The 24,173-nt window shown below is 42.8% G+C and overlaps 1 protein-coding gene across 1 annotated transcript in view; it reads left to right on the top strand.

The window, feature by feature from the left end:
* The window catches only part of APC2 (APC regulator of WNT signaling pathway 2), a 54,022-nt gene that overhangs the window by 5,630 nt on the left and 24,219 nt on the right, over nucleotides 1-24,173 (top strand). The window contains exons 2-6 of the mRNA XM_070931848.1: nucleotides 8,238-8,328; nucleotides 10,669-10,858; nucleotides 11,575-11,683; nucleotides 12,589-12,702; nucleotides 15,066-15,143. Coding sequence (XP_070787949.1) covers nucleotides 8,238-8,328; nucleotides 10,669-10,858; nucleotides 11,575-11,683; nucleotides 12,589-12,702; nucleotides 15,066-15,143 — 582 coding nt within the window. The remainder of the gene's footprint in view (nucleotides 1-8,237; nucleotides 8,329-10,668; nucleotides 10,859-11,574; nucleotides 11,684-12,588; nucleotides 12,703-15,065; nucleotides 15,144-24,173) is intronic.

The following is a 24,173-nucleotide window of genomic DNA, read 5'->3' as shown; positions in this document are numbered from 1 at the left end:
ATCATCTATCTATCTATCTATCTCTATCTACTTATCTATTTATCTATCATTATCTATCTATCTATCTCTATCTACTTATCTATTTATCTGTCATTATCTATCTATCTCTATCTATCTATCTATCTATCTATCTATTTATCTATCTGTCTATCTATCTCTATCTACCTATCTATCTATCTATCTATCTATCTATCTATCATTATCTATCTATCTATCTATCTATCTATCTATCTATCTCTATCTATCTATCTATCTATCTATCTATTTATCTGTCTATCTATCTCTATCTACCTATCTATCTATCATTATCTATCTATCTATCTATCATCTATCTATCTATCTATCTATCTATCTATCAATCTATCTATCATTATCTATCTATCTATCTCTATCTATCTATCTATCTGTCTATCTATCTCTATCTACCTATCTATCTATCATTATCTATCTATCTATCTATCTATCTATCTATCTATCTATCTATCATCTATCTATCTATCTATCTATCTATCTATCTATCTATCTATCTCCGTGATGGTGAACTTATGGCATGTTTGCCGGAAGTGGCATGCAGAGCCATCTCTCCAGGCACGCGAGCCATCACCCGTTGCTCTTCCGGGTTCTGTCGCACCGGCCAGCTGGTGTTCACACACGCAGGACTGCTGCAAATCAGAAGAGCAGCTACCTGCATGCGTGCACCAGGAAGATGATCTTTCGGTTTCCACCTGGTCTTCCAGTTTCTGGCCGAGGTACGTGCATGTGCTGGAAACCAGATCATTTTCCCAGGGCGCGCATGTGCCCCACTCCTGTTTTGGCACTCAGTGCCAAAAAGATTTGCCAACACTGATCTATCTAATCTATCTCTCATCTGTCATCCATCTCTCTGTGTGTATGTGTGTGTGTGTGTGTGTGTGTCTCTCTCTCACCTGTCATCTATCCGTTATCCATCCATCTCTCTCTCTCTCTCTCTCCCTCCCACTCTTCCTCTCTCCCTCTCTCTCACCTGTCATCTATCCGTCATCCATCCATCTCTCTCTCTCTCTCTCCCTCCCACTCTCGCTCCCTGCCCCCCCCTCCCTCCCTCCCTCCCTCCCTCCCTCTTTCTGTCCTTGTGAGGAATTGCAGTTATGGTAACACAAGTATAAAATGATTTCAGAAAATGAAATTTTAAACTCAAGAGTGGGAAATGTTGCCTCTGGTCTCAAAAGTGTATGTATTTAATGCATAGCTGATCATGGGATCTCTTAAGAGAATTCTGGGAGTTGAAGTCCACAGACAGGCCAATGACCATCCTTCCGTTCCAACCAATGCTACGATCTCTTTAAACACTGACGATAAGTATGGCTACTACAACAAAATGCAATGAGGATTACCCAATATTTTTTTTTTAAATGACAAAAGATGTGAATAGAAAGATATTGCAATCACTAGAATGCAGCTCATGCAGATTTGTTCAGGAGTAAATCTCAACAACCAAGAAGCATAAGGATTTAAGATGACCTGTGCAATACAGAAACGTGCTTTCTGCAGGAGGACAAAAAGGAAAACAACGAAATCCATTTAGCTCCCTTCATTATTCATCTGTAAAAGCTTAAAAGCTTAATTTCCATTTATCGATCTATAATGACAACATCTCTATTACAGTTTGGTTGCAGAATCTTTATGAGAGACAATCTGCTGCTTTCCCTAATTCTACTGCATTTTCTTAGTAAAACTAACACTACACAGACTATATCTATACCGTATATTAATATATTGTATATAATGTATATACAGATAGTCCTCTATTTATGACCGCAATAGAGCCTGCCCATTAGTTGTGAAGGTCACAAAGCAGGACACTATATGACTAGATTATTTTTATGACCTTTTTTTTGCAGCAGCCTTTAAGTAAATGTGGCGATTATAAGGTGAACGCCATGGTCATTCAACTAACCCATTATTTGCTATGGGCCCTATTTATTTATTTGTATCCCACGTTATTATTTTTACAAATAATTCAAGATGGTGAACATATCCAGCACACTTGCCTTTTTCCTATTTTCCTAACAACAACAACAATCCTGTAAGGTGGGCTGGGCTGAGAGAGCATGACTGGCACAAGGTTACCCAGCCACCTTTCATGGCTAAGGCGGGACTAGAACTCACAATCTCCTGGTGATTGGCCCAAAGTCACCCAGCTGACTTTCATGGCTAAAGCGGGATTAGAACTCACAATCTCCTGGTGATTGGCCCAAAGTCACCCAGCCAGCTTTCATGGCTAAGGCAGGACTCACAATCTCCACCTCTGGCTTGTCAGAGTGGCAATCAGCCCCGTTACCTTCCTGGGGTAATTGCCCTCAATTAGAGTTGGATTGTGGCGTTTTCCTTGTGTATACTTTGAGAAATAAACCGAAATACATTTTCTAATTAAACTCATATTTATTGTAAAGAAAATAAAACATCTCACTATCTAAATTAGTTACATTTTGGCAAAGATCCCAGCCACCTCTTCTTGGCCAGACCTCTCCTGGCAGGAGAACAAAGAAAGAGTAGAAGAAAAGTGAAGGAATGTAGACATGCGCAGTTAGCTTACTGATAAGAAACTTGGCAAGCTACGGTAAGTCTGAAAGTCCACAAATGAGAGCTCAGCTGGTAAATACAAAAACGCAGTGACATGGCTGGTCCCAGAGTGGGGTGGGAATGGAGATTTTGCATATCCTTCCCCTGCCACGCCCACCAAGCCATGCCCACCAAGCCACACCATGCCCACTAAGCCACGCCCACAGAACCGGTAGTAAAAAAATTTGGATTTCATCACTGGTTGTAAGTCAAGAACTATCTGTACTGATCTTTAAAATCTGTATCCACATCCATCTTGACTCTTTTTTTTTTTTATTGAAAAAGTTTTCAAATACAAATTTTTCCCCTTTTTTCCTTCCCCCCCTCCTCCCTAACCCCCCCTCGCCACCCATCCCCCCGTGACTTCTTCACACCAAAAACCTAATTCATAACAGATTACATAATATTTTACCATCGCCTTACTCTCTCCTCTATATACTGACCCTTACTTACTAAAAATATTATTAATATTGTTACTTTCCCCTTTTACCATACATTTCAAAAAAAAAAAAAAAAAGCAGTCTGCTATAACATTGTATGATAACTTCTAGTTTAGCATAATATTATTATAACCCCCAATTTAGCAATAATCTACCCTTTTTGTCCTCCCCAAAACTTATATCTATGTATTGTTACAACATTTCAAAACAACCTTCCACTTTAAGACTGTATAATAAATCCTACTTTAACATTTATTCTTTGTGTATATTAATATAACATTTCAAAGCAGCCTTCCACATAAGTCCTAATTTAACATTTATTCAACTCTGTCCATTTCCTCCACTACCCTAAATATATCACTTAAACATCCCTTTTCTTAAGCTAATCCATCAGTAGACTAACATATTTCCACCCACTTTCCTACAAAATTACCATACACAACAATTCAATTCTTAATATCTGCCCACTCTACTAATATATATATATATATACATATATTCCATTATTTTAAAAAAAAAGACAATAACTTTAAATTTATAATCCATATAATATCTTCTTTGATGTCTTTCCACTAGATTGTTGAGTCCCCCATCCATAATTGGGTAACATAGCATCCTGGTGCAACAGTTTGTTCAAAGTCTTCAGTCTTCATCTGCCCCCATCAGTAATGAATATCCTCATATATATATAAAAATAAAAACAACCACCCGAGTGACATTATAATTGTATTCCATATAGTTGTAATTGTGGCTTTCATCAGGATTATTAATTCCCATCATCGTAATGGGTAACAACCAGATCTTCTGCATGCCCCAACGTAACTCTCTTGCCTTGTAGCTCAGAATAATTATAATATATTTATCAGTACAAGAAAAGAAATCCAAAATAGATAATTCAAATCCAACAGATTAAGGCTCTTTTCACATCCCAAAATTACGGCATTGCAGAGGTCTGTCACTGTCCTCAGGATGATATTAACCAATACTTCGCCTCCACTATCTTTTCACATATTCATTCATTTTTTTTAAAATCACTGGCTTCACCGTTGCTTAGTTTAGAAATTTCTGTTTTTATGAGACCTATTTCTTTTTTTTTTCTTTTCTTTTTGTGGGTTTGATTTCCATCCTGTTTTCCTTTCTACAAGTTGTATATCAACTGATCGGTTTTCATTCTGCTTTATAAACTGATCTTGTTGGATCATCACGTTGAAATCAGATGCCGCTTCTCTCATATTTGTAGATAATCCAGCTGGAGTATCAAGAGAATCCAAAGACAGTTTGTCTACCACAACCTCTGTAATTCGATGTTTTCCCTTTATTTCCAACTCCTTCTGCTTATCCTGTATTGTGCCTATAGATGTTAAGTTCATTTTCAAAATTTTTTGATAAAATTCTTCCGCTTTTTCAACAGTATCTAATTGGTATCTTTCTCCTTGATATCTCAATATTATGCCAACTGGGGCATTCCACCTAAATGGAATATTTCTGTATTTTAACTCAGTCACCAGAAAACCAAATTTCTTCCTTTCCATTAACATCTTGGGGGGAAGCTCTTTGTAGATCCATATCTTCCTTCCATACAATTGCAAAGTAGAATTGAAGGAATTTTGCACAATTTTATTCCTAATTTCCTTGTCTGTAAAATAAATCACCACATCTCTAGGCAATTGCCTTTGCTTTGCAATCCAGGAGTTTATTCTGTACACTCTATCAATCCTACAAAACACTTCCCCAGGTTGAACCTTTAAAATCCCAGCCAGAATTTCAGAAGATATTTTCCTTAAGTCATCTCTGTTATTTTCCTGTAAACCTCTGAGTCTGATCGCATATTCTGTAAAATTATAATGCATCATTAAGACCTCTCTTTCAATCCGTTGTTGTAAGTTTTCTACATTACAAGACTTTTGTTCAACCTCCATTTTAGATTTTTCTTCTGAGCTATTGTCTTGAGTATTTGTCAAATCATTTTCAATTTTTTGTATTTTATTATCCAAATTGTCCTCAATTTCTTCCACTTTAGACTCTAATAAGTTAGTATTTTCATCCAACTTAGTCATAAATCCTACAAGATCATTAGCCATTTTAATAATCTTTCGATTCAAAATATCAAACTTTAATTGCACTAATTCTTTAATTTCCTGCTTAAATTTTTCAAAGTTCTGATTCACAATCTCATCCCTTCTTACAATCTCCTCCAAAAGAAATTCAATTATATTAAAATCGGTTTTCTGAGACTGGAGCTTTAAAACTTGGTCACGTAGTTTGTTAATGGGGGAATCCCCCCCCATTGCTTGTTTGTCCAACTTTAATGCCATGTTTCAACACAGACAAACTATTTTTCTTAAAAAGAAAAGAGAGGCAGCAGAGAAAAAAAAAACCTCTTTCCAACCAAGATGAATATCAAATCTCCAGGAAAAGAAAAAACACAAAAGTAGAGCTTTATTTTAAAGTGTAGCCAAAAATATTTATTCAGCTACTTTGTATCTCAATAAGAAACGGAAGGACTCTCCCTTTCAGCCCCTTCTCAAGCCTCGGCAGTCGCCCTTTTTAAAGATTCTTTTTTCCTTTTCCTTTTCCTTCTTCAATAATTGTTATAAAATAAGTGAAATACTTGCAATTCGAGGTCACAGATCCAGCTCAAATCCCTTCAAATGTAAGCAGGAGCATTTATTCTGCTATTTTGTAACTTAATAAGAAACGGAAGGACTTTCTCTTTTCAGCTTCCCTGCTCCAGTTTCGGCAATCGCCATTTTAAAAGGTCTTTTTTACTTTGTTGAATATCCTTTGTAAAATAAGTATTAATACTTGCAATTTAGGGTCACAGATCCAAATCCAAATCTCATCATCTTTAGTTAATCTGTTAAATATCTTAAAAGGCTTGTCTTCGTAGCCTTGTTCTGCAAAAAGGCAGAAGTCTCCCAACGCCCGGAGCGGGCGGCGAGTGCTATAGGGAGCTTCCTCCGCCCGCCCCCAAGAGTAAAAAAAAAAACCCCTGGGGGCTACGGAGAGCTCTACCTGCACTCACCTGCTCTATCCCACATTTCCTCCTGGAAATGGGGTTTTTCGAGCCGCCTTTGCGCTGTACAGGCGGCTCTTTACAGGCGAAGGGGCTGGCGGTCCCAAGAGACCGTCTGGTGGCTACGAAGAACAAACCGGAAGCCCACATCCATCTTGACTCTTGATCTCTCCTTGCAGACAAAAAAACACAAAAACCAACTGAAGTCATTTCACTAGATTTTTTTTTAACTGTTCAGAGACTATGATGATAACAATAATAATAGCAGGATGATGTTTTGCATAATATCTAAGCTTGAGGGAAGGCTCTTCAATTCTCGGCCCACAGGAATTCTTGCAATAAAAATAGACATGTTAAGAATAATGCTTTGTTTTTCCTCAGTGAAATGTTCGAGGACATAAAAATTGGATTGTTTGGGGAATTTATTGTTCTCATTATTAAAATTTATTGGCTACCCATCTCCACAGACTCTTGCTGATCAGCTATTGTCAGAAAGAGAATGGAAGATTAACTGAACTTGTAGTGTGCCCAAAATTCAATCTATATGAGCCACGGTGGTGCAATGCTTAGAGTGCAGTATTACAGGCTACTTCTGCTGACTGCCGGCTGCCTGCACTTTGGCAGTTCAATTCTTATCAGACTCAAGGTTGACTCAGCCTTCCATCCTTCCGAGGTGGGAAAATGAGGACCCAGATTGTTGGGGGCAATAGGCTGACTCTGTAAACCGCTTAGAGAGAGCTGTGAAGCACTGTGAAGCAGTATATAAGTCTTAAAGTTATTGAGGTAGAGAAATACTGCATTATACCTTCCAGCAGAGGTGGGTTTCAGCAGACGCTGACCAGTTCTGGAGAACCAGTAGCGGAAATTTTGAGTAGTTCGGAGAACTGGTAGTAAAAATTCTGACTGGCCCCATCCCCATCTATTTTCTGCCTCCTGAGTCCCAGCTGATCAGAAGGAAATGGGGATTTTGCAGTAACCTTCCCCTGGAGTGGGGTGGAAATGGGGGTTTTACAGTATCCTTCCTCTATCACGCCCACCAAGCCACGCCCACCAAGCCACACCCACAGAACCGGTAGTAAAAATCTTTGAAACCCACCACTGCCTTCCAGATGTGACTGTCTGCCTGCCTTGATACGATCAATTGACTAATCAATACATTAATTAATATTGTAGCCCAGCAAATTAGAACTTTAACCCTGGACACTGAATTTTGCAACAAGAAAGCTTTTACTTTTTTTTTTTTTTTTAAATTTTATTTATATGCCGCCCTTCTCCGGAGACTCAGGGCAGCTTACAGTGCGTTAAGCAATAGCCTTCATTCTTTTGTATATTTATACAAAGTCAGCTTATTGCCCCCACAATCCGGGTCCTCATTTTACCTACCTTAGAAAGGATGGAAGGCTGAGTCAACTTTGAGCCTGGTGAGATTCAAACTTACAGTAATTACAGACAGCTGGAGTTAAATTACAATACATTAGTCTGCTGAGCTATCCAGACTCCTTATACTCTTTATTACTAACAAGTCTTGCTCCCCCACTCTTATCCCTTCTATTTAAGGGATAAGAAATATTTCCAAATATACTTCTTTAGTATGTCAGAACGAAAATGCAATTTGTTAGGGATGAGTAACAGGTGGATAATAAGACCATGCTGCAGGGGCTCCCCCACCGTGTTTTGATTTTTAAAAATCCATTTAGAAGCTTAAACAATGAATAAAAAACAGCCCCAAAGAGTCTCCGTGCGCAATCACGCCGAGCAAAGGATAATAAAGATTTTTTTTTTAATTTGATTTATATGCCGCCCTTCTCCGGAGACTCAGGGCGGCTTACAATGCGTTAAGCAATAGCCTTCATTCTTTTGTATATTTTATACAAAGTCAGCTTATTGCCCCCACAAACTGGGCCCTCATTTCACCTACCTTAGAAAGGATGGAAGGCTGAGTCAACCTTGAGCCTTGGAGAGATTCAAACCAGCAGAAATTGCAGGCAGCTGTGTTAATAACAGGGTGCACTAAACCCCTGTACTATCAAGGCTCTTTTGCCCACATTTAGGGATTATCTCGTCACAAGAGCGAAAGCTGTGCAAAGAATGAGGACAAAAAGTTCTCTGAGCTTCATTCTGATCGCTTTCTTGTTCTCGCTTTCTTGTATTTTATTTTTAATTCTTCCCTTCTCCCCCAGGTGGTTTTGAAGCATCTGCAGGGCAAACTGGAACAGGAAGCCAAGGTTATGGTGTCTTCAGGACAAATGGAGGTTTTAGACCAGCTAAAAGGTGAGTGAGAGGTTTATACAGGGGTGAAATGCTCCCAGTTCAGTCCGGTTCAATCGAACCGGTAGCGATGGCGACTGGTGGTTCGGAGAACTGATAGCGATGGCGGCCGGTGGTTCGGCGAACCGGTAGCGATGGCGACCGGTGGTTCGGAGAAATGATAGCGATGGCGGCCGGTGGTTCGGAGAACTGGTAGCGATGGCGGCCGGTGGTTCGGAGAACCGGTAGCGATGGCAGCGCGAGGCTCCGCCCACCCGCCCGGTCTTCATTACTTCCTGGTTTTAACCAAGAAGTAACCTGTTTTTTACCCTCTGTGCATGCGCAGAAGGGTTTGCGCAAGCACAGAGGGTCCAAGCGCGCACGGGATGCGGCACATGCACTTCTGAACCAGTTGGGAAGGTAAGTAGATTTCACCCCTGGGTTTATATCCTAAAGATTAACTTCAAGTCAGAAGTTATGATGAAAATTCCTTAACTGCACATCACATGGACAGACTTCGCCATGGTTCCAATTGGGAAACTGGGAGCATCCTAGACAGAGGTCGTATTCAGCCAGTTCAGACCGGTTTGGGCGAACCGGTGGTAAGAATATGTGAAACCCACTGCTGATCCTAGACCAAGCTAAGTCCAAAAACAATCGAGTACGGTAGTGTTCCTCAGCCGTGGCAACTTTAAGATGTGTGGACTTCAACTCCCAGAATTCCCCAGCCAGCTGGCTGGGGAATTCTGGGAGTTGAAGTCCACACATCTTAAAGTTGCCAAGGTTGAGAAACAATGCACTAGAGCAAGGGGTGTCAAAACTCGTGTGGGCCTCATCTGGCCCACGGGGTGCTTAGATCTGGCCTGCATGGCCAGCCTGGAAACAGTGTGCAGCCCCACCTCCCGAAGCTCCGTTTTTGCTGGCAAAGGGCTATCAAAACAAACTAAAAACACAGCAAAAGGAGAAATGTTTCCCCTTTTGCATTTGAGCACGCAAGAAGGGACAGGAAAGGAGAAAGGGAAAGAGGAAAGACAAAGAAAAAGAAGGGAAGATAGGAAGAGGGCAAGGAAGGAAAAATAAGGAAAGAGGAGAAGGAAGAAGAAAGGAGAAGGAAGAGGGAAGGAAAAAGAAGAAAAGGGAGGAAGGGAGGAGAGTATAACGAGTTGTTAAGGGAGTTGCATCCCACTGCAATTGTTAAGTGAGTCTTGCGGTCATTAAGCGAATCTGGCCACCCCCATTGAGTTTGTCTGAAAGTTACCAAGGGTGATTTACATGAGCCCAAGGCATTGCAACTGTCATAAAAATGAGCCACTTACCTGAATTTTGGATCATGTGGCCACAGGGATGCTGCAAGGGCCGTAAGTGTGAAAACCGGTCATAAGTCACTTTTTTTCAGTGTCGTCGTAACTTCGAATGTTGCTAAATGAATGGTTGTACCCTGTTTCCCCGAAAATAAGACCTCACTGGAAAATAAGCCCTAGCATGGTTTTTCAGGATGCTCATAATATAAGCCCTACCCCAAATATAAGCCCCAGTTAAGATTGTCAGCCAGATGGATGCATTTAGTATCGTATTTCCCCAAAAATAAGATCTAACCAGAAAATAAGACCTAATGCAGTGATGGCTAACCTTTTTGCCATCGTTTGCCAAAAGCGAGGATCGCACCGTGTGTGTGTGTGTGTGTGTGTGTGTCACGCGCGTGCGTGCATGTCCACACCCATAATTCAATGTGCCCCGCACATGTGCATGCAACTCCCCCACCCTCCCTCTGCTTTTGGCACGCAATGGCACAGTGGGCCCGGTAGGCCCATTTTTCGCTCTCCCCAGGCTCCAGAGTCTTTCTAGGAGCCTGGGGAGGGCGAAAATGGCCTCTCCCCCTGGAGAACCTCCGGAGGCTGGAAACGGCTCATTTCACGACTTCCGGAAGTCAGCAAACAGGCCATTTCCGGCTTTTGGAGGGCCTCCGGCAGGGTGGGAAAGGCCATTTTCACCCTCCCCAGGCTCCTAGAAAGCCTCTGGAGCCTGGGGAGAGCAAAAAACAAGCCTTCCCCATCCCCCCGGAGGCCTTCCGGAGGCCGGAAACAGCCTGTTTCCCGACTTCCAATGGGCCTGGAAGGCCCAAAAATCGCTGAAGCTGAGCTAGGGCAATGCTCGGGTACCCACCAATATGGCTCCATGTGTCACCTGTGGCATAGGTTTGCCATCACTGCCCTAATTCGTCTTTTGGAGCAAAAATTAATATAAGACCCGGTTTTATTTGGGGGGAAACACAGTAAATTGAGGAGTTGGGAGATGGGGGGAAGGTGTCTGGTGGCTTAAACTAACCTCCTGGTGTCCTTTCATCGTCTTTCCCTCTTCCTTCAGCCCTGCAGATGGACATCACCAGTTTGTACAATCTGAAATTCCACCCTCCAGCCCTGCTTCCTGAGCCGGTATGCCAGGATCACAGCCCGGAGCACAGCCTGTCCCATTCGGCCCCTCTCCAAAGGAAGGACAGCATGGGAGATCTGGGTCGGGCCACCATTCGTCTCTTGGAGGAGCTGGACAGGGAGAGGTGAAGTTGTTGGAACTCTTAGGGGGACAGGAATGAATGTCATGTTTGTCTCCTCCTCCTCCTCCTCCTCCTCCTCCTCCTCCTCCTCCTCCTCCTCCTCCTCCTTCTTCTCCTTCTCTTTCTCCTTCCTCTTCCCTTCCTCCTCTTCCTCCACTTCTTCTTCCTCCTCCTCCTCCTCCTCTTCTTCCTCTTCTTCTTCTCACAAAGATGAATTCTTCATGAATTCAAGGGGAGCCAATCTTTCTTTTAACATGTTGCTAGAATCCAGCTGGATGTCCATGTGCGGAGGAAAAGAACCTTCAGTTTCTTTCTTGTTTTTTTTTCTTCAGCCAAATTCATATTTGTTTCTGTCCGTAGTTATAAAGACTCCCTTCTCTCTCTTCCTTCTTCCCCTCCCTCCTCTTTTTGCTTTTCAATGTACAATTGTAAGCCAACTTTCCTCTTTTCTCTTCCTCCCAGGATCTATATGGCTTTCCTTTCCTTTCCTTTCCTTTCCTTTCCTTTCCTTTCCTTTCCTTTCCTTTCCTTTCCTTTCCTTTCCTTTCCTTTCTCCATTTCTTTTTCTATTTTGTAACTTCTCTCCTCCCTCCCTCCCTTCCTTCCTCTATCTTTCCTTTCTTCCTCTTCTGTTTACCATTTTTTCCTTTTCTTCCCCCCTTTTTTGTTTCTGTCCTTCCTTCCTTCCTTCTCTCATTGCTGTCTTTCCTTCCTCTTAGATGTTTTCTGTTGAGTGAGATTGAAAAGGAAGAAAAGGAGAAACTCTGGTATTATACTCAACTGCAAAGTCTCTCTAAGCGGCTGGATGAACTGCCCCACGTGGAGACGGTGAGTTTCCAGGCTGCATGGTGGCAGGTCAGGCTCAAGGTTAAGGCAAGGTTTCTCATGTTTCTAGTCCCTGGTGCGCAGGCCCATATCTGGGATGGTATAAGGAGAGGGATTCCACAATAGGAATTACAACACAAGCTTTGCACTGTTGTAAAACCTTTGTTTCAAGCATCTGTGTGATTGTGTTGTATAAATCTCTACATCCTTAATTAAATTGTCTTCAGTTCTTGCTTTATTCTTTCTGACATCTTTAACTTGTGCTACCTGTTCTTTCTTTTTCTATTATAATATTTCATTATAAAATCAAAATACAGAAAACAAAGAAAGAAAGAAAGAGAAATAGTGCAGAGAGGGAAAAAGTGGTACCTTCTGACTTTTTTCAGTGCAGTAAAATTACCCACCCACCCCCCAAAAATACAACCTCAGCCATTTGCTTTGTGAAAATACAACATTTCAAGCTATTTCTATAATAACAAAATCATTCTAATCCAGGGGTCTCCAACCTTAGCAACTTTAAGATTTATGGACTTCAACTCCCAGAATTCCTCAGCCAGACCCCTGTTCTAATCATCAAAACCTAAAACCAAAATTTTGGTTTTTTTTCAGTTTTGAGCAAAAGGTCCAGAAGCAGTTTCCAAGCTGAAACCAAACTGGATAAATGCTTTTCTTTCACTGTTACAATCCCTGCCAACTCCATCACTTTTACTAGACTTGCCTGTTCCAATTTCCTGGCCTAGGTGGTCATTTTTCCTAAGTATATCTCAGCTACATCTTCAACATTCCTTTATCTCAAATTCGGGCCCTTAAATTTTGGGAAGGAGGAAAGACGCAGAAGGGAGTGATAAGCAGAGGGGGCATCTCTCTGCTTATCACTCTCTTACTTACTTCTTTTCTGTCTCCCCCAGTTTTCAATGCAGATGGACCTGATCCGTCAGCAGCTGGAATTCGAAGCCCAACACATCCGGACACTCATGGAGGAGCGCTTTGGGACGACTGATGAAATGGTACAAAGAGCCCAGGTAAGGAGGAGATGGAAGAAAAGGAGGAAGGGGAGGAGCAGGGGTGAAATTCAGCAGGTTCTGGAGAACCGGTAGCGGAAATTTTAAGTAGTTCGGAGAACTTGCAAATACCACCTCTGGCTGGCCCCAGAATGGAGTGGGAATGGAGATTTTGCAATACCCTTCCCTCAGGAATGGGGAGGGAATGGAGATTTTGCAGTATCCTTTCCTCAGGAATGGGGAGGGAATGGAGATTTTGCAGTATCCTTCCCCTGCCACGCCCACCAAGCCACGCCCACAGAACCGGTAGTAAAAAAATTTGAATTCCACCCCTGGGAAGGAGGAAGGGGAGGAGGAGGAGGAATAATAATACAGAATAATAGATCTGGATGGGACCTTAATGTCAGAGGCAATGAGCCCCGTTACCTTCCTGGGGTAATTGCCTGGATCGTGGCATTTTCCTTGCGTATACTTTTGATAAAATAAAACCAGAATACATCTTCTAATTAAACTCATATTTATTGTAAAGAAGAAAATAAAACATCTTACTAGTCTAAATAATTAAAATGTTACATTTTGAAAAGTTCCTAGCGGCTACTTCTCAGCAGCCGGACTTCTCTGGCAAGAGAACAAAGAAAAGTGTGAAGTAGAAAGAAAGGAATGCGGATGTGCGTAGTTAGCTTACTGATAAGAATTTTGGCAAGCTACGGAAAGTCTGACGGTCCAGAAATAATGAGCTCAGCTGGTAAATACAAAAACGCAGTGACACTTAAAGACCTTAAGTCCAGCCCCCTTCTCAAGGAGGAGACTCTACAGGTAGTCCTTGACTCACAATTATTTGTTTAGTGACCATTCGAAGTTACAACAGCACTGAAAAAAACTGACTTATGACCATTTTTCACACTTAGGACCATTGCAGCCACACCGTGGTCACATGATCAAAATTCAGATGCTTGGCAACTGCTTCATATTTATGACGGTTGGTTGCAGCATCCCGGGGTCACTTGATCCCCTTTTGCGACCTTCTGACAAGCAAAGCCAGTGGGGAAGCCAGATTCACTTAACAATTGGGGCAAGAAAGGTCGTAAAATGGGACACCTTCACAACTATCAAGTATCTCGCTTAGCAACAGAAATTTTGGGGCTCAGTGGTGGTCATAAGTTGAAGACTACCTGTATGCCATTCTAGACAAATGGCTGTCCAATCTCTTCTTGAAAACCTCCATTGTTGGAGCGTCCACAACTTCTGGAAACAAGCCATTCCACTGGTTAATTGCTCTCACTGACAGGAAATTCCCCCTTATTTCTAGGTTGGATCTCTTCTTGATAAGTTCTCCTACTTTCCCAAGCAGCTTGCAGGACGGGGGCATCTACAGTGGAGATCAGATGGTGGCAGGGGTGGGCTGCTGGGGATTTGCAGGGGTTCGGGAAAACCTCTAGCTAAGATTCTGTGCAGTTCGGAGAACCCCCAAATCCCACTCCTGGATGGCCCCACTCACCCCTCCCCTCCCTTCCCCGGAGTCCCCACACGGCCCGTTTTGGATGCAGGTAAGTGCAGGGCACACGCAGAGGCTTGGGGAGGGCGAAAAACCAGCCTACCGGAAGTTTGGGAAGGCCGGAAACAAGCCCGTTTCCAGCCTCCAGAGGGCCTCTGGAGCCTAGGGAGGCCTTTTTCGCCCTTTGCGGAGGCTCGAGGAAAGCCTCCAGAGCCCGGGGAGGTCAATCCCCCCCACCGTGGTGCAGAAGGCCGACTAGGCCACACCCACCGTGGCCACGCCCACCCAGCAACCAGGCAGAGAACCCGTTGCTAAAATTTTTGAAGCCCACCCCTGGATGGTGGCCATGATTGCACACTGAAAACCCAGCTCCGTTTTTAAGGGTGTCAAATGCTCCACCCATTTTGCACGCTTGTTGCAAAAGGCAATGAACGATTAAGCCCCCATCCATCTTAGACTGTGAATCTAACTGTAGATATTCCCCACACATAAAAATAGTCATGTTTTAAAAGGGTGTCTTCCCCCTCACCTGAAAAAGGTTTCCTGAACAGTACCAACCGACCATCCTATGGTAGGGCTCATCTCTTGGGAGAAGAGGAAGGACTTCTAATCATCATCTTCTTTTAATGACCCCATAATCTCTTGCCGGGTGGAGTCTGGGCAACTGAATGGAGCTGAGTGTTTACTGGCCGGATGCCCTTCCTGTCGCCAATGAGGAGTTAAATTGAGCAGATATATTCTCATTGTGCTCAGACAGAGAAATATCTGCCTCTACCTAGGATCGAACTCACAGCCTCCTGATTGTGAGGCGAGAACTCCCCCTCTAGGTCACCGTACCACTCATAAGAGGAATGAATTCTAATGCCACGTTTTATTTTAAAATTTGCAGATCCGGGCATCTCGTCTGGAACAGATCGACAAAGAGCTGATGGAAGCTCAGGATAAAGTGCAACCTTCGGAACAGCCGGTAAGAAGCAAGCAAGATTTATTTATTTATTTATTTAATGTAATTTGTATGCCGCCCTATCTCCGTAGGACTCAGGGGCAGCTCACAGCAAATAAAAACAAACCGAATAAAACGTAAAATACATAAATATGCATACATAAAATACATAAATGTATAAATATATAATTTAAACATATATTAAAACCCATTAAAATAATCAAAAACCCCCTCAGTCCAGGCTGGGCGATGTGAACAGCCATGTTGTTAATTCGCGGTGGAAGGTGCGAAGGTCAGGAGCCAACCGAAGCCCCGGGGGGGGGGGGGTTGATTCCAAACAGTGGGTGCGCCCACATAGAAAGCTCTACCCCTGGGGGCCGCCAGCCGACATTGTCTAGCCGACGGCACCCGGAGAAGGCCCTCCCTGTGAGAACGCACCGGTGATGGGAAGCCGTTGCTGGCTGCAGATGGTCCGACAACTATCCTGGGCCTAAGCCATGCTAGACCAGTGTCTCCAACGCTGGCAGCTTTCAGATGGGTGGACTCCAACACCCAGAATTCCCCAGCCAGCTGGCTGGGGAATTCTGGGAGTTGGAGTCCACCCATCTGAAAGCTGAGAAATGCTATTCTAGAGACAGTGGTGTCAGCATGGAAGGGTCACGAAAGTCAAGATGGCAGCTGCCGTTGCAGGATAGAGGCCTTCTCCATTTCATATGGGTGAAAAAGGATCAGGATGTTGACTGTGTGGCTGCCATTTTGACTTTTTTTTTTTTTTGACACATATTTCCCCCCCATTCTCCCCAAAGTGGAGAACAAGGATAAATGCTTGCCCAATTTCTTCTGTACCTATGCTGAGAGCTATTCTTTAGAGAAGGCAATTCCAGGAAAGAAAGAATTATATAATTATTGCATAATTATGGAGGTCTGTCTCAACTGCCTGAAATAAAATGGGCAGAAGGAGGAAAATGTAATTGCTTATTTTTAGAACACTTGCTACCATTCTTTTTCTAAAGTACATAGTGAACTCCAGGTGGGCGACTTTGGGTCAATCACTCTGTCACACAGGGAGGTTGTTGTGGGAAAGTATGTAGTAGGTAGGACTGTATTTGGTGTTTGCTGCCTTGAATTTTATTTCTCTCTCTCTCTCTTTCTCTATGTATCTAACTATCAATCTATCTATTATCTCCATTTATCTGTCATCTGTCATTTCTCTTTCTATCTCTCTCTATCTAATCTATCATCTATCTGTCATCCATCCATCCATCCATCCATCCATCCATCCATCCATCCATCTCTATCTTCTCTCGCTTTCTCTCTCTCTCTATCTTACCTATCTATCTATCTATCTATCTGTCTATCTATCTATCTATCATTTAACTACATATCTCTATCTATCTATCATCTATCTATATCTATCTTCTCTCCTCTCTCTCTCTCTCTCTCTCTCTCTCACTTACTCATCTATCTATCTATCTATTATATCTATTAATGCCTTGGTAAGGCCACACTTGGAATATTGCATTCAGTTTTGGTCGCCATGATGTAAAAAGATGTTGAGACTCTAGAAAGAGTGCAGAGAAGAGCAACAAAGATGATTAGGGGACTGGAGGCTAAAACATATGAAGAACGGTTGCAGGAACTGGGTATGTCTAGTTTGATGAAAAGAAGGACTAGGGGAGACATGATAGCAGTCTTCCAATATCTCAGGGGCTGCCACAAAGAAGAGGGAGTCAAGCTGTTCTCCAAAGCATCTGAGGGTAGAACAAGAAGCAATGGGTGGAAACTAATCAAGGAGAGAAGCAATTTAGAATTAAGGATAAATTTCCTGACAGTTAGAACAATTAATAAGTGGAACAACTTGCCTGCAGAAGTTGTGAATGCTCCAACACTGAAAATTTTTAAGAAGATAGCATATAAATCAAATAAAAAAAAAGATGTTGGATAGCCATTTGTCTGAAGTGGTGTAGGGTTTCCTGCCTGGGCAGGGGGTTGGACTAGAAGACCTCCAAGGTCCCTCTCAACTCTGTTATTCTATTCTATTCTATTCTATTCTATTCTATTCTATTCTATTCTATTCTATTCTATTCTATTCTATTTACCTATCATCTATCTATATCTATCTTCCCTCTCTCTCTCTCTCTCTCTCTCTTTATCTATCTATCTATCTATCTATCTATCTATCTATCTAATCCATCAGTATCAAACTTGCGGCGTCACATTGCTATCACGTGATGTTTCGTGACATTTTTGCCATTCGTGGAACTGGGGTGGGTGTGGCCTGCGGGTGACACATCTGGGCCACAGATTATCTAATCTGTCATCTAGCTGTCATCTCTCACTCTCTTTCTAACTATATCTGTCATCTCTCTCTCTCTCTCGCTATCTAATCTGTCATCCATCATCTATTTCTATCTATCTATCTATCTAGTCTGTCATCTAGCTGTCATATCTCTCTCTCGCTATCTAATCTGTCATCTATTTGTCATCCATCTCTCTCTCCCTCTCTCCCTCCCTCTCTCTCTCATCTATTTATCTATCTTGGGATAAAATTATTACGATTTTACTTTCATAAGACACATTTTGGCCTGGCATGTCCTACAAACTCTGATGCTGCAATGGTTAAACCATACTTTATGACTTAGGATGTTTACAGCAAGTTGTTTGGATTTATTGAAAAAAACCACGATCGGACAAGGTCAAAGCTTAGTACACTGTATGAATCACATCAGTGATGGAAAACCTTTTGGGCTCAGTGTATCGGAAGTCTGGAAAACGCCTAACTTGATTCTACTAGCATGTCACACTCTCCAATACCAATGGAAGAGAAACAATTCTATACAGATTTAGTTAGCTTTAAAAATACACAGTCCAATCATATGTGGTGCTATGTATGATATAAAGAAACATCAATTGTCCAGAAGTTGTGTGAGAGCATATCCTGTTCTCATGCAGTCTCTGAAAACCATGTGAGGACAGAACATGCTTTTGAAAATAGTTCTTGTCGGGTGTTGGCGATCGCTGGCATGTCACCCAAAATGTGATGTGTCACCTCTGACATATTTGTCATAGGTTCATCATCACTGAATTAGGTGGACACGTATGATTGTGTTTAGATCAGGGATGAAATCCAGCAGGTTCTGACAGGTTCTGGAGAACCGGTAGCAGAAATTTTGATCAGTTTGGAGAACTGGTAGTGGAAATTTTGAATAGTTTGGAGAACCTGCAAATACCACCTCTGGCTGGCCCCAGAGTGGGGTGGGAATAGAGATTTTGCAGTATCTTTCCCCTGGAGTGGGGAGGGAATGGAGATTTTGACTTATGACTGTTTTTCACATTACAATCGTTGCAGCATTCCCAAGGTCTTGTGGTCAAAATTCGGGCGCTTGCCAACTGTCTCATAGTTATGACTGTTTCATTATGCTGGAGTTGTGTGAACACCATTTGTGACCTTCCCAGCTGGCTTCCGACAAGCAACATCAATGGGGGAAGCCAGATTTGCTTAATGACCATGTGATTCGCTTAACAGCTGCAGTAATTTGCTTAACTGTGGCAAAAAAGCAACTCACTTAACAATTTAACAATTGCCTCGCTCAGCAATGGAAGTTATGATCTTTGTTGAGGTCATAAGTCCAGGACTACTGTACTTTTACAAAGGGTATCTCCAATATGTTGGGTCAGGTGGGGAGGGGAGGGTGGTGAAGAAATCCGAAACGAAATGATGAATTAAGGAAGGGAGGCCAGGCTGGAAGGACCTGGGTGTTGCCTTGCATGAGAATGGGGTCAAATAATGAGAGGGCAATTCCAGATTTGTTCCCTCCCTCCTTTCTTTGGCCCGGAGGCAATGGAGAGTGTGGGCTTTGTCTGCATTTCCTATACAGTGACAAAGAGGCAGTTGCCATGGAGATGAAAAATAGGCCAGCCGAAGGATGGAGAGCAGTTGGTGGCCATGCCAGGTTGGGCAGCTGGGATCTGAGACTGCTGGGGTGGGAGAGACAAACGGCTAGAGAATGATCTGGCTCGCGTCCAAAATTGGCCTGCGTCTGCTGTGAGATTTGTATGAAGAAGGGGAGGGTGGGGGGAAACGATCGAATTGGAATGGGATCATGGAACCCCCTGCAACTAATAATAAAAAGAAGGTCAGAAAATACAAAGGCCTAAAAAATAGAAGCAGAACGACTCTGGCAAAGGAAAGCAAAGTTAGCACCGATAGTAACAGGCCCCTTGGGGTGCAACCCCATAACATCGGGAGTACCACTCAAACACCGTTGGCATTGACAAATTCACCGTCGGTCAATTGCAAAAGTCAGCTTTGCTTGGAACAGCTGACATTCTGCGATGATACCTTTGGCACCATAAAGTACCAACATCTGCCTATCTATCTCTGATCCTTCGGAAGGACTCAGTGGGTGGATAAAAGTGTCAAATCCAGTTCAAACATCTGGCTGACCCAAGCATCTAAATATTAAAGGTAAAGGTTCCCCTCGCACATACATGCTAGTTGTTCTTGACTAGGGGGCGGTGCTCATCTCCGCTTCTAAGCTGAAGAGCCAGCGCTGTCTGAAGACGTCTCCGTGATCATGTGGCCGGCATGACTAAATGCCAAAGGCGCACAGAACGCTGTTACCTTCCCACCAAAGGTGGCCCCTATTTTTCTACTTGCATTTTTACATGCTTTTGAACTGCTAGGTTGACAGAAGCTGGAACAAGTAATGGGAGCTCACTCAGTTACGCGGCACTAGGGATTCGAACCGCCGAACTGCCGACTTTTCTGATCGACAAGCTCAGCATCTTAGCCACTGAGCCACCACATCCCCTAAATCTAAATCTTAGGTGCTCCTTAATAGTTCTTAGTTGGGTCTTGAACGATTAAGTTTCTACCAGTTTTAGATTGTGAGCCTAACTGTAGATTACGGACACACAATTTATTAAACGTACGTCACCCAACTTTCAGTGACTCAGGGTGGCTCAGAACAATTCACAAAAAATTATAATAACAATAATAAAAATTAAAGATAAAGGATGGCCAGCACGATGAAGTGAGGGATCTCGGTCTCCCTCATCTATGGCCTGGGTGAAGGGCCAGGTCTTCATGGCTCTTCTGAACAACAGCAGAGTGGAGGTCATCTGGACCTCATTCCAGAAGGCAGGAGCTACCACAGAGATTTTAGAAAGAGCCGGCATAGTCATACTACACTCAGTATCAAGGATGCAGCTGTAGAGATGGTCAACAGTATTAAGTATCTTGGGGGGTGCAGATAACTAACAATCTGAACTGGTATCTCCACATGTCATCCTTAGTGAAGCATTCAAACCGGCATCTGCATTTCCTGCTTTGGATGAGGAGAGCACATCTTTCTCCTTTCTATCCTGGCCACTTTTTACTGAGGCACGACTGAGAGCATTTTAACAAACTGCATCACTGTTTGATTTGGTGGCATCAGCGGCTCAGATAGAGAGTCCATACAGAGAGTGGTAAGGACAGCGGAGAAGATTATAGGACAGTGATGGTTAACCTTTTTGCTGTCGTGTGCCAAAAGCAGGGGGAGTGCAGGGGTGTCGCACATGTGTGTGCCCATACCCATAATTCAATGCCTCCCAAGTCCCACCCCCCTGTGCATGTGCATGCGACCCCTCCCCCCATGCTTCCCCCACTTTTGGCACACCACGGCAAAAAGGTTACCGGTGGGCCCAGTAGGTCCGTTTTTCACCCTCCCCAGACTCCAGAGGCTTTTTTGGAGCCCGGGGAGGGCAAAAACAGCCTTTCCCAGCCCCCTAGAGGCTCTCTGGAGACCAGAAACAGCCAATTTCCCAACTTCCAGTGGGCCCGGAAGGCCCAAAAATCAGCTGGCTCATGCGCTGGAGCTGACCTAGGGCAATGCTCACGTGCCCACAGATATGGCTCAGCATGCCACCTGTGGCACGTGTGCCATAGGTTCGCCATCACGGTTATAGGAAACTCGCTTTTTGTTATTCAGGATACCACTTGTAAGCACTAGAACTCGAAGCATTGTTAGAGACCCCACACACCCATTTTGCAGTCTGTTTCTGTTGCTCCCCTCTGGGAGGAGGTTTCAAAGTATCTATAGCAGGACTACCAATTTCTATAACAGCTTTGTTCCCTATGCCATCCTTCTGGTAAACTCACAAGATTCGTTTTTCTCACCATGTACATGTACACATCCGAACTAGACTGTGTTGTTTCTCCATGTCATATAATATATGTGCGTATATGCATAATTTTGTATTTATTTATTTATTCTGTCATGGTTATGTAGTGTATATTGGAGGTGGTGACACTTTGAGAGCTGTAGGCAACGAAATTTCGTTTTAATAGATAGATGAGAGAGAGAGATGATAGATAGATAGATAGATAGATAGATAGATAGATAGATAGATAGATAGATAGATGATAGATAGATAGATAGATAGATAGATAGATGATAGATAGATAGATAGATAGATAGATAGATAGATAGATGATAGATAGATAGATAGATAGATAGATAGATAGATAGATGATAGATAGATAGATAGATAGATGATAGATAGATAGATAGATAGATAGATAGATAGATAGATAGATAGATAGAATTAATTCTTTATTGGCCAAGTGTGATTGGACATACAGTACAAGGAATTTGTCTTTGGTGCATATGCTCTCAATGTACATAAAAGAAAAGATACATTCATCAAGAATCATAAGGTGCAACACTTAATGATAGTCATAGAGGTACAAATAAGCAATCGAATCATACTAGGAAACAATCAATATAAATCGTAAGGATACAGCAACAAGTTACAGTCATGCAGTCATGAGTGGGAGGAGATGGGTGATAGGAACGATGAGAAGATTAATAGTAATAGTAATGCAGACTTAGTGAATAGTTTGACAATGTTGAGGGAATTATTTGTTTAGCAGAGTGATGGCATTCGGGAAAAAACTGTTCTTGTGTCTAGTTGTATAGTGCAGTGCTCTAAAGCGTCGTTTTGAGGGTAGGAATTGAAACAATTTATGTCCAGGATGCGAGGGGTCTGTAAATATTTTCACAGCCCTCTTTTTGACTCATGCAGTATACAGGACCTCCATGGAAGGCAGGTTGGTAGTAATTGTTTTTTCTGCAGTTCTAATTATCCTCTGAAGTCTGTGTCTGTCTTGTTGGGTTGCAGAGCCAAACCAGACAGTTATAGAGGTGCAGATGACAGACTCAATAATTCAAAGTGACAATATAGTTATTCTATGTCTAAGTCTAAGTCTGAGAGAAGGATCCCAATAGATAACATTGTTTAATCAAAGGAACCCAAGTGCACCAACCCTGTAGGATTGAATTGGACAGGAAAAAGTTACAGGTAGATCTTGACTTATGACTGGTTGCTTAGTGACCATCCAAAGTTCTGATGAATCTCCCTAGGGCAGGGGTGGGCAAATATGGCCCCTTCATGACCTGTGGACTTCAACTCCCAGAATTCCTGAGCCAGCTTGGGAGCTCCCAATTTTGGGAGTTGAAGTCCACAGGTTGTAAAAGGGCCACATTTGCCCACTCCTGCCCTAGGGGCACTTACGACCCAGTTCCAAACTTCCGACGGCCGAGTAACCACCCTGTGGTCATGGTGACTGCATTTCAGGTTGCTCAGCAACCGTCCCACATATACAGCAGATTGCAGTGCCCTCATGATCACTCGACCCCATTACAACATTAATGCCCCAAACCAGCATTTACTTTTCTTTTCGGCAAAAACTGGCCCATAGCAAACAATGGGTTTAGTTAATGACAACAGGTGTTTGCTTAATGACTGTGGATTCACTTAATGACAGTTGTAATTTGCTTAACGCAAAAAAGTTCGTAAAATCATGTCCGTCATGTGGGTGAGCCAATTTACGATCATCACGACTTATGACCCTAATGAGCAGGCTCCATTATAGCTGTAGGTCGAGGACTAGCTGGAGGGGAGACAGGCAATCACTAAAGTAATTAGGCCCTTTACCAGAAATTACTTTTGCTATGCAGGTACTCCTCAACTTGCGACCAAAGTTCACCCCAAAATTCCCATTGCTAAGGAAGACAATTGTTATAAGTGAGTTTTGCCCAGAGGTGAAATATAAAATTTGTTACTACCAGTTCTGTGGGCGTGGCTTGGGGGGGGTGTAATATGACTGAGTGGGCTTGGCCAACTTTTTTTTTTAACTTTTAAAACCATTTTTTCTACAATCTCTTCGGCTGAAGAGATTGCAAAAAAAAATGCTTTTAAAGCCTCTGACGACCCCAGCTGACTTGCCTGATCGGCAGAGGCTTTCTTCTTTTTAAAAAAGCCTCTGATGATCCCAGCTGAGACGCGCGATGATCAGAGACTTTTTTTTTACTTTTAAAAGCATTTTTTCAGCCAAAGAGATTGTAGAAAAAATGCTTTTAAAAATTAAAAAAGAGCCACTGATGATTGCGTGGCTCAGCTGGGCAATGGGGGGGGGGGGCAGGGATTTTTGCTACCGGTTCTCCAAACCACCCGCCGAACCGGGAGCATTTCATCCCTGGTTTTGCCCCATTTGGCATCTTTCTTGCCACAGTTGTTAAGTGAATCACTGCAGCTGTTAACACAGTTGTAAAGTGAATCTGGCTTCCCCATTGACTTGGCTTGTCGGAAAGTTGCAAAAGGTAAATGACCTGACACTGCAACTGTCACAAATACACGCCAGTTGTCAAATGCCTGAATTTTGATCACATAACCATGGGGATGCGCATTTACAGCTGTAAATGCGAAAACCCTTTTTCAGTGCCGTTGTAACTTCAAACGATCTCCAAACGAGTGGTTATAAGTTGAGGATTACCTGTGCTCTCTTCGCAGGCTCAGCTCTGGATTTGAGGAGTTGGTCCTTTGACAAAATGCCTCCCCCACAGGAATATAAGCAAGGGCCTCTTGTTGTAGGAGGCCACTGATAGGACAACTTCATTCATATTTCTTAATCCCTCCTGTGCTCCAGAGTCTTATTTCAAAAATTAGGACAGATGCAGCAGGGCGGAATCAGCCGCTGCAGGCTGTATGATGCATGACTTGACCCTC

Source organism: Pituophis catenifer, unplaced genomic scaffold, assembly GCF_029215685.1.
Source record: "Pituophis catenifer annectens isolate HBS135680 unplaced genomic scaffold, rPitCat1.0.hap2 SCAF_1, whole genome shotgun sequence".
Taxonomy (NCBI): Eukaryota; Metazoa; Chordata; class Lepidosauria; order Squamata; family Colubridae; genus Pituophis; species Pituophis catenifer.
The sequence above is the reverse complement of the archived record's forward strand: the minus strand, read 5'-3'. Positions and strand labels throughout refer to the sequence as shown.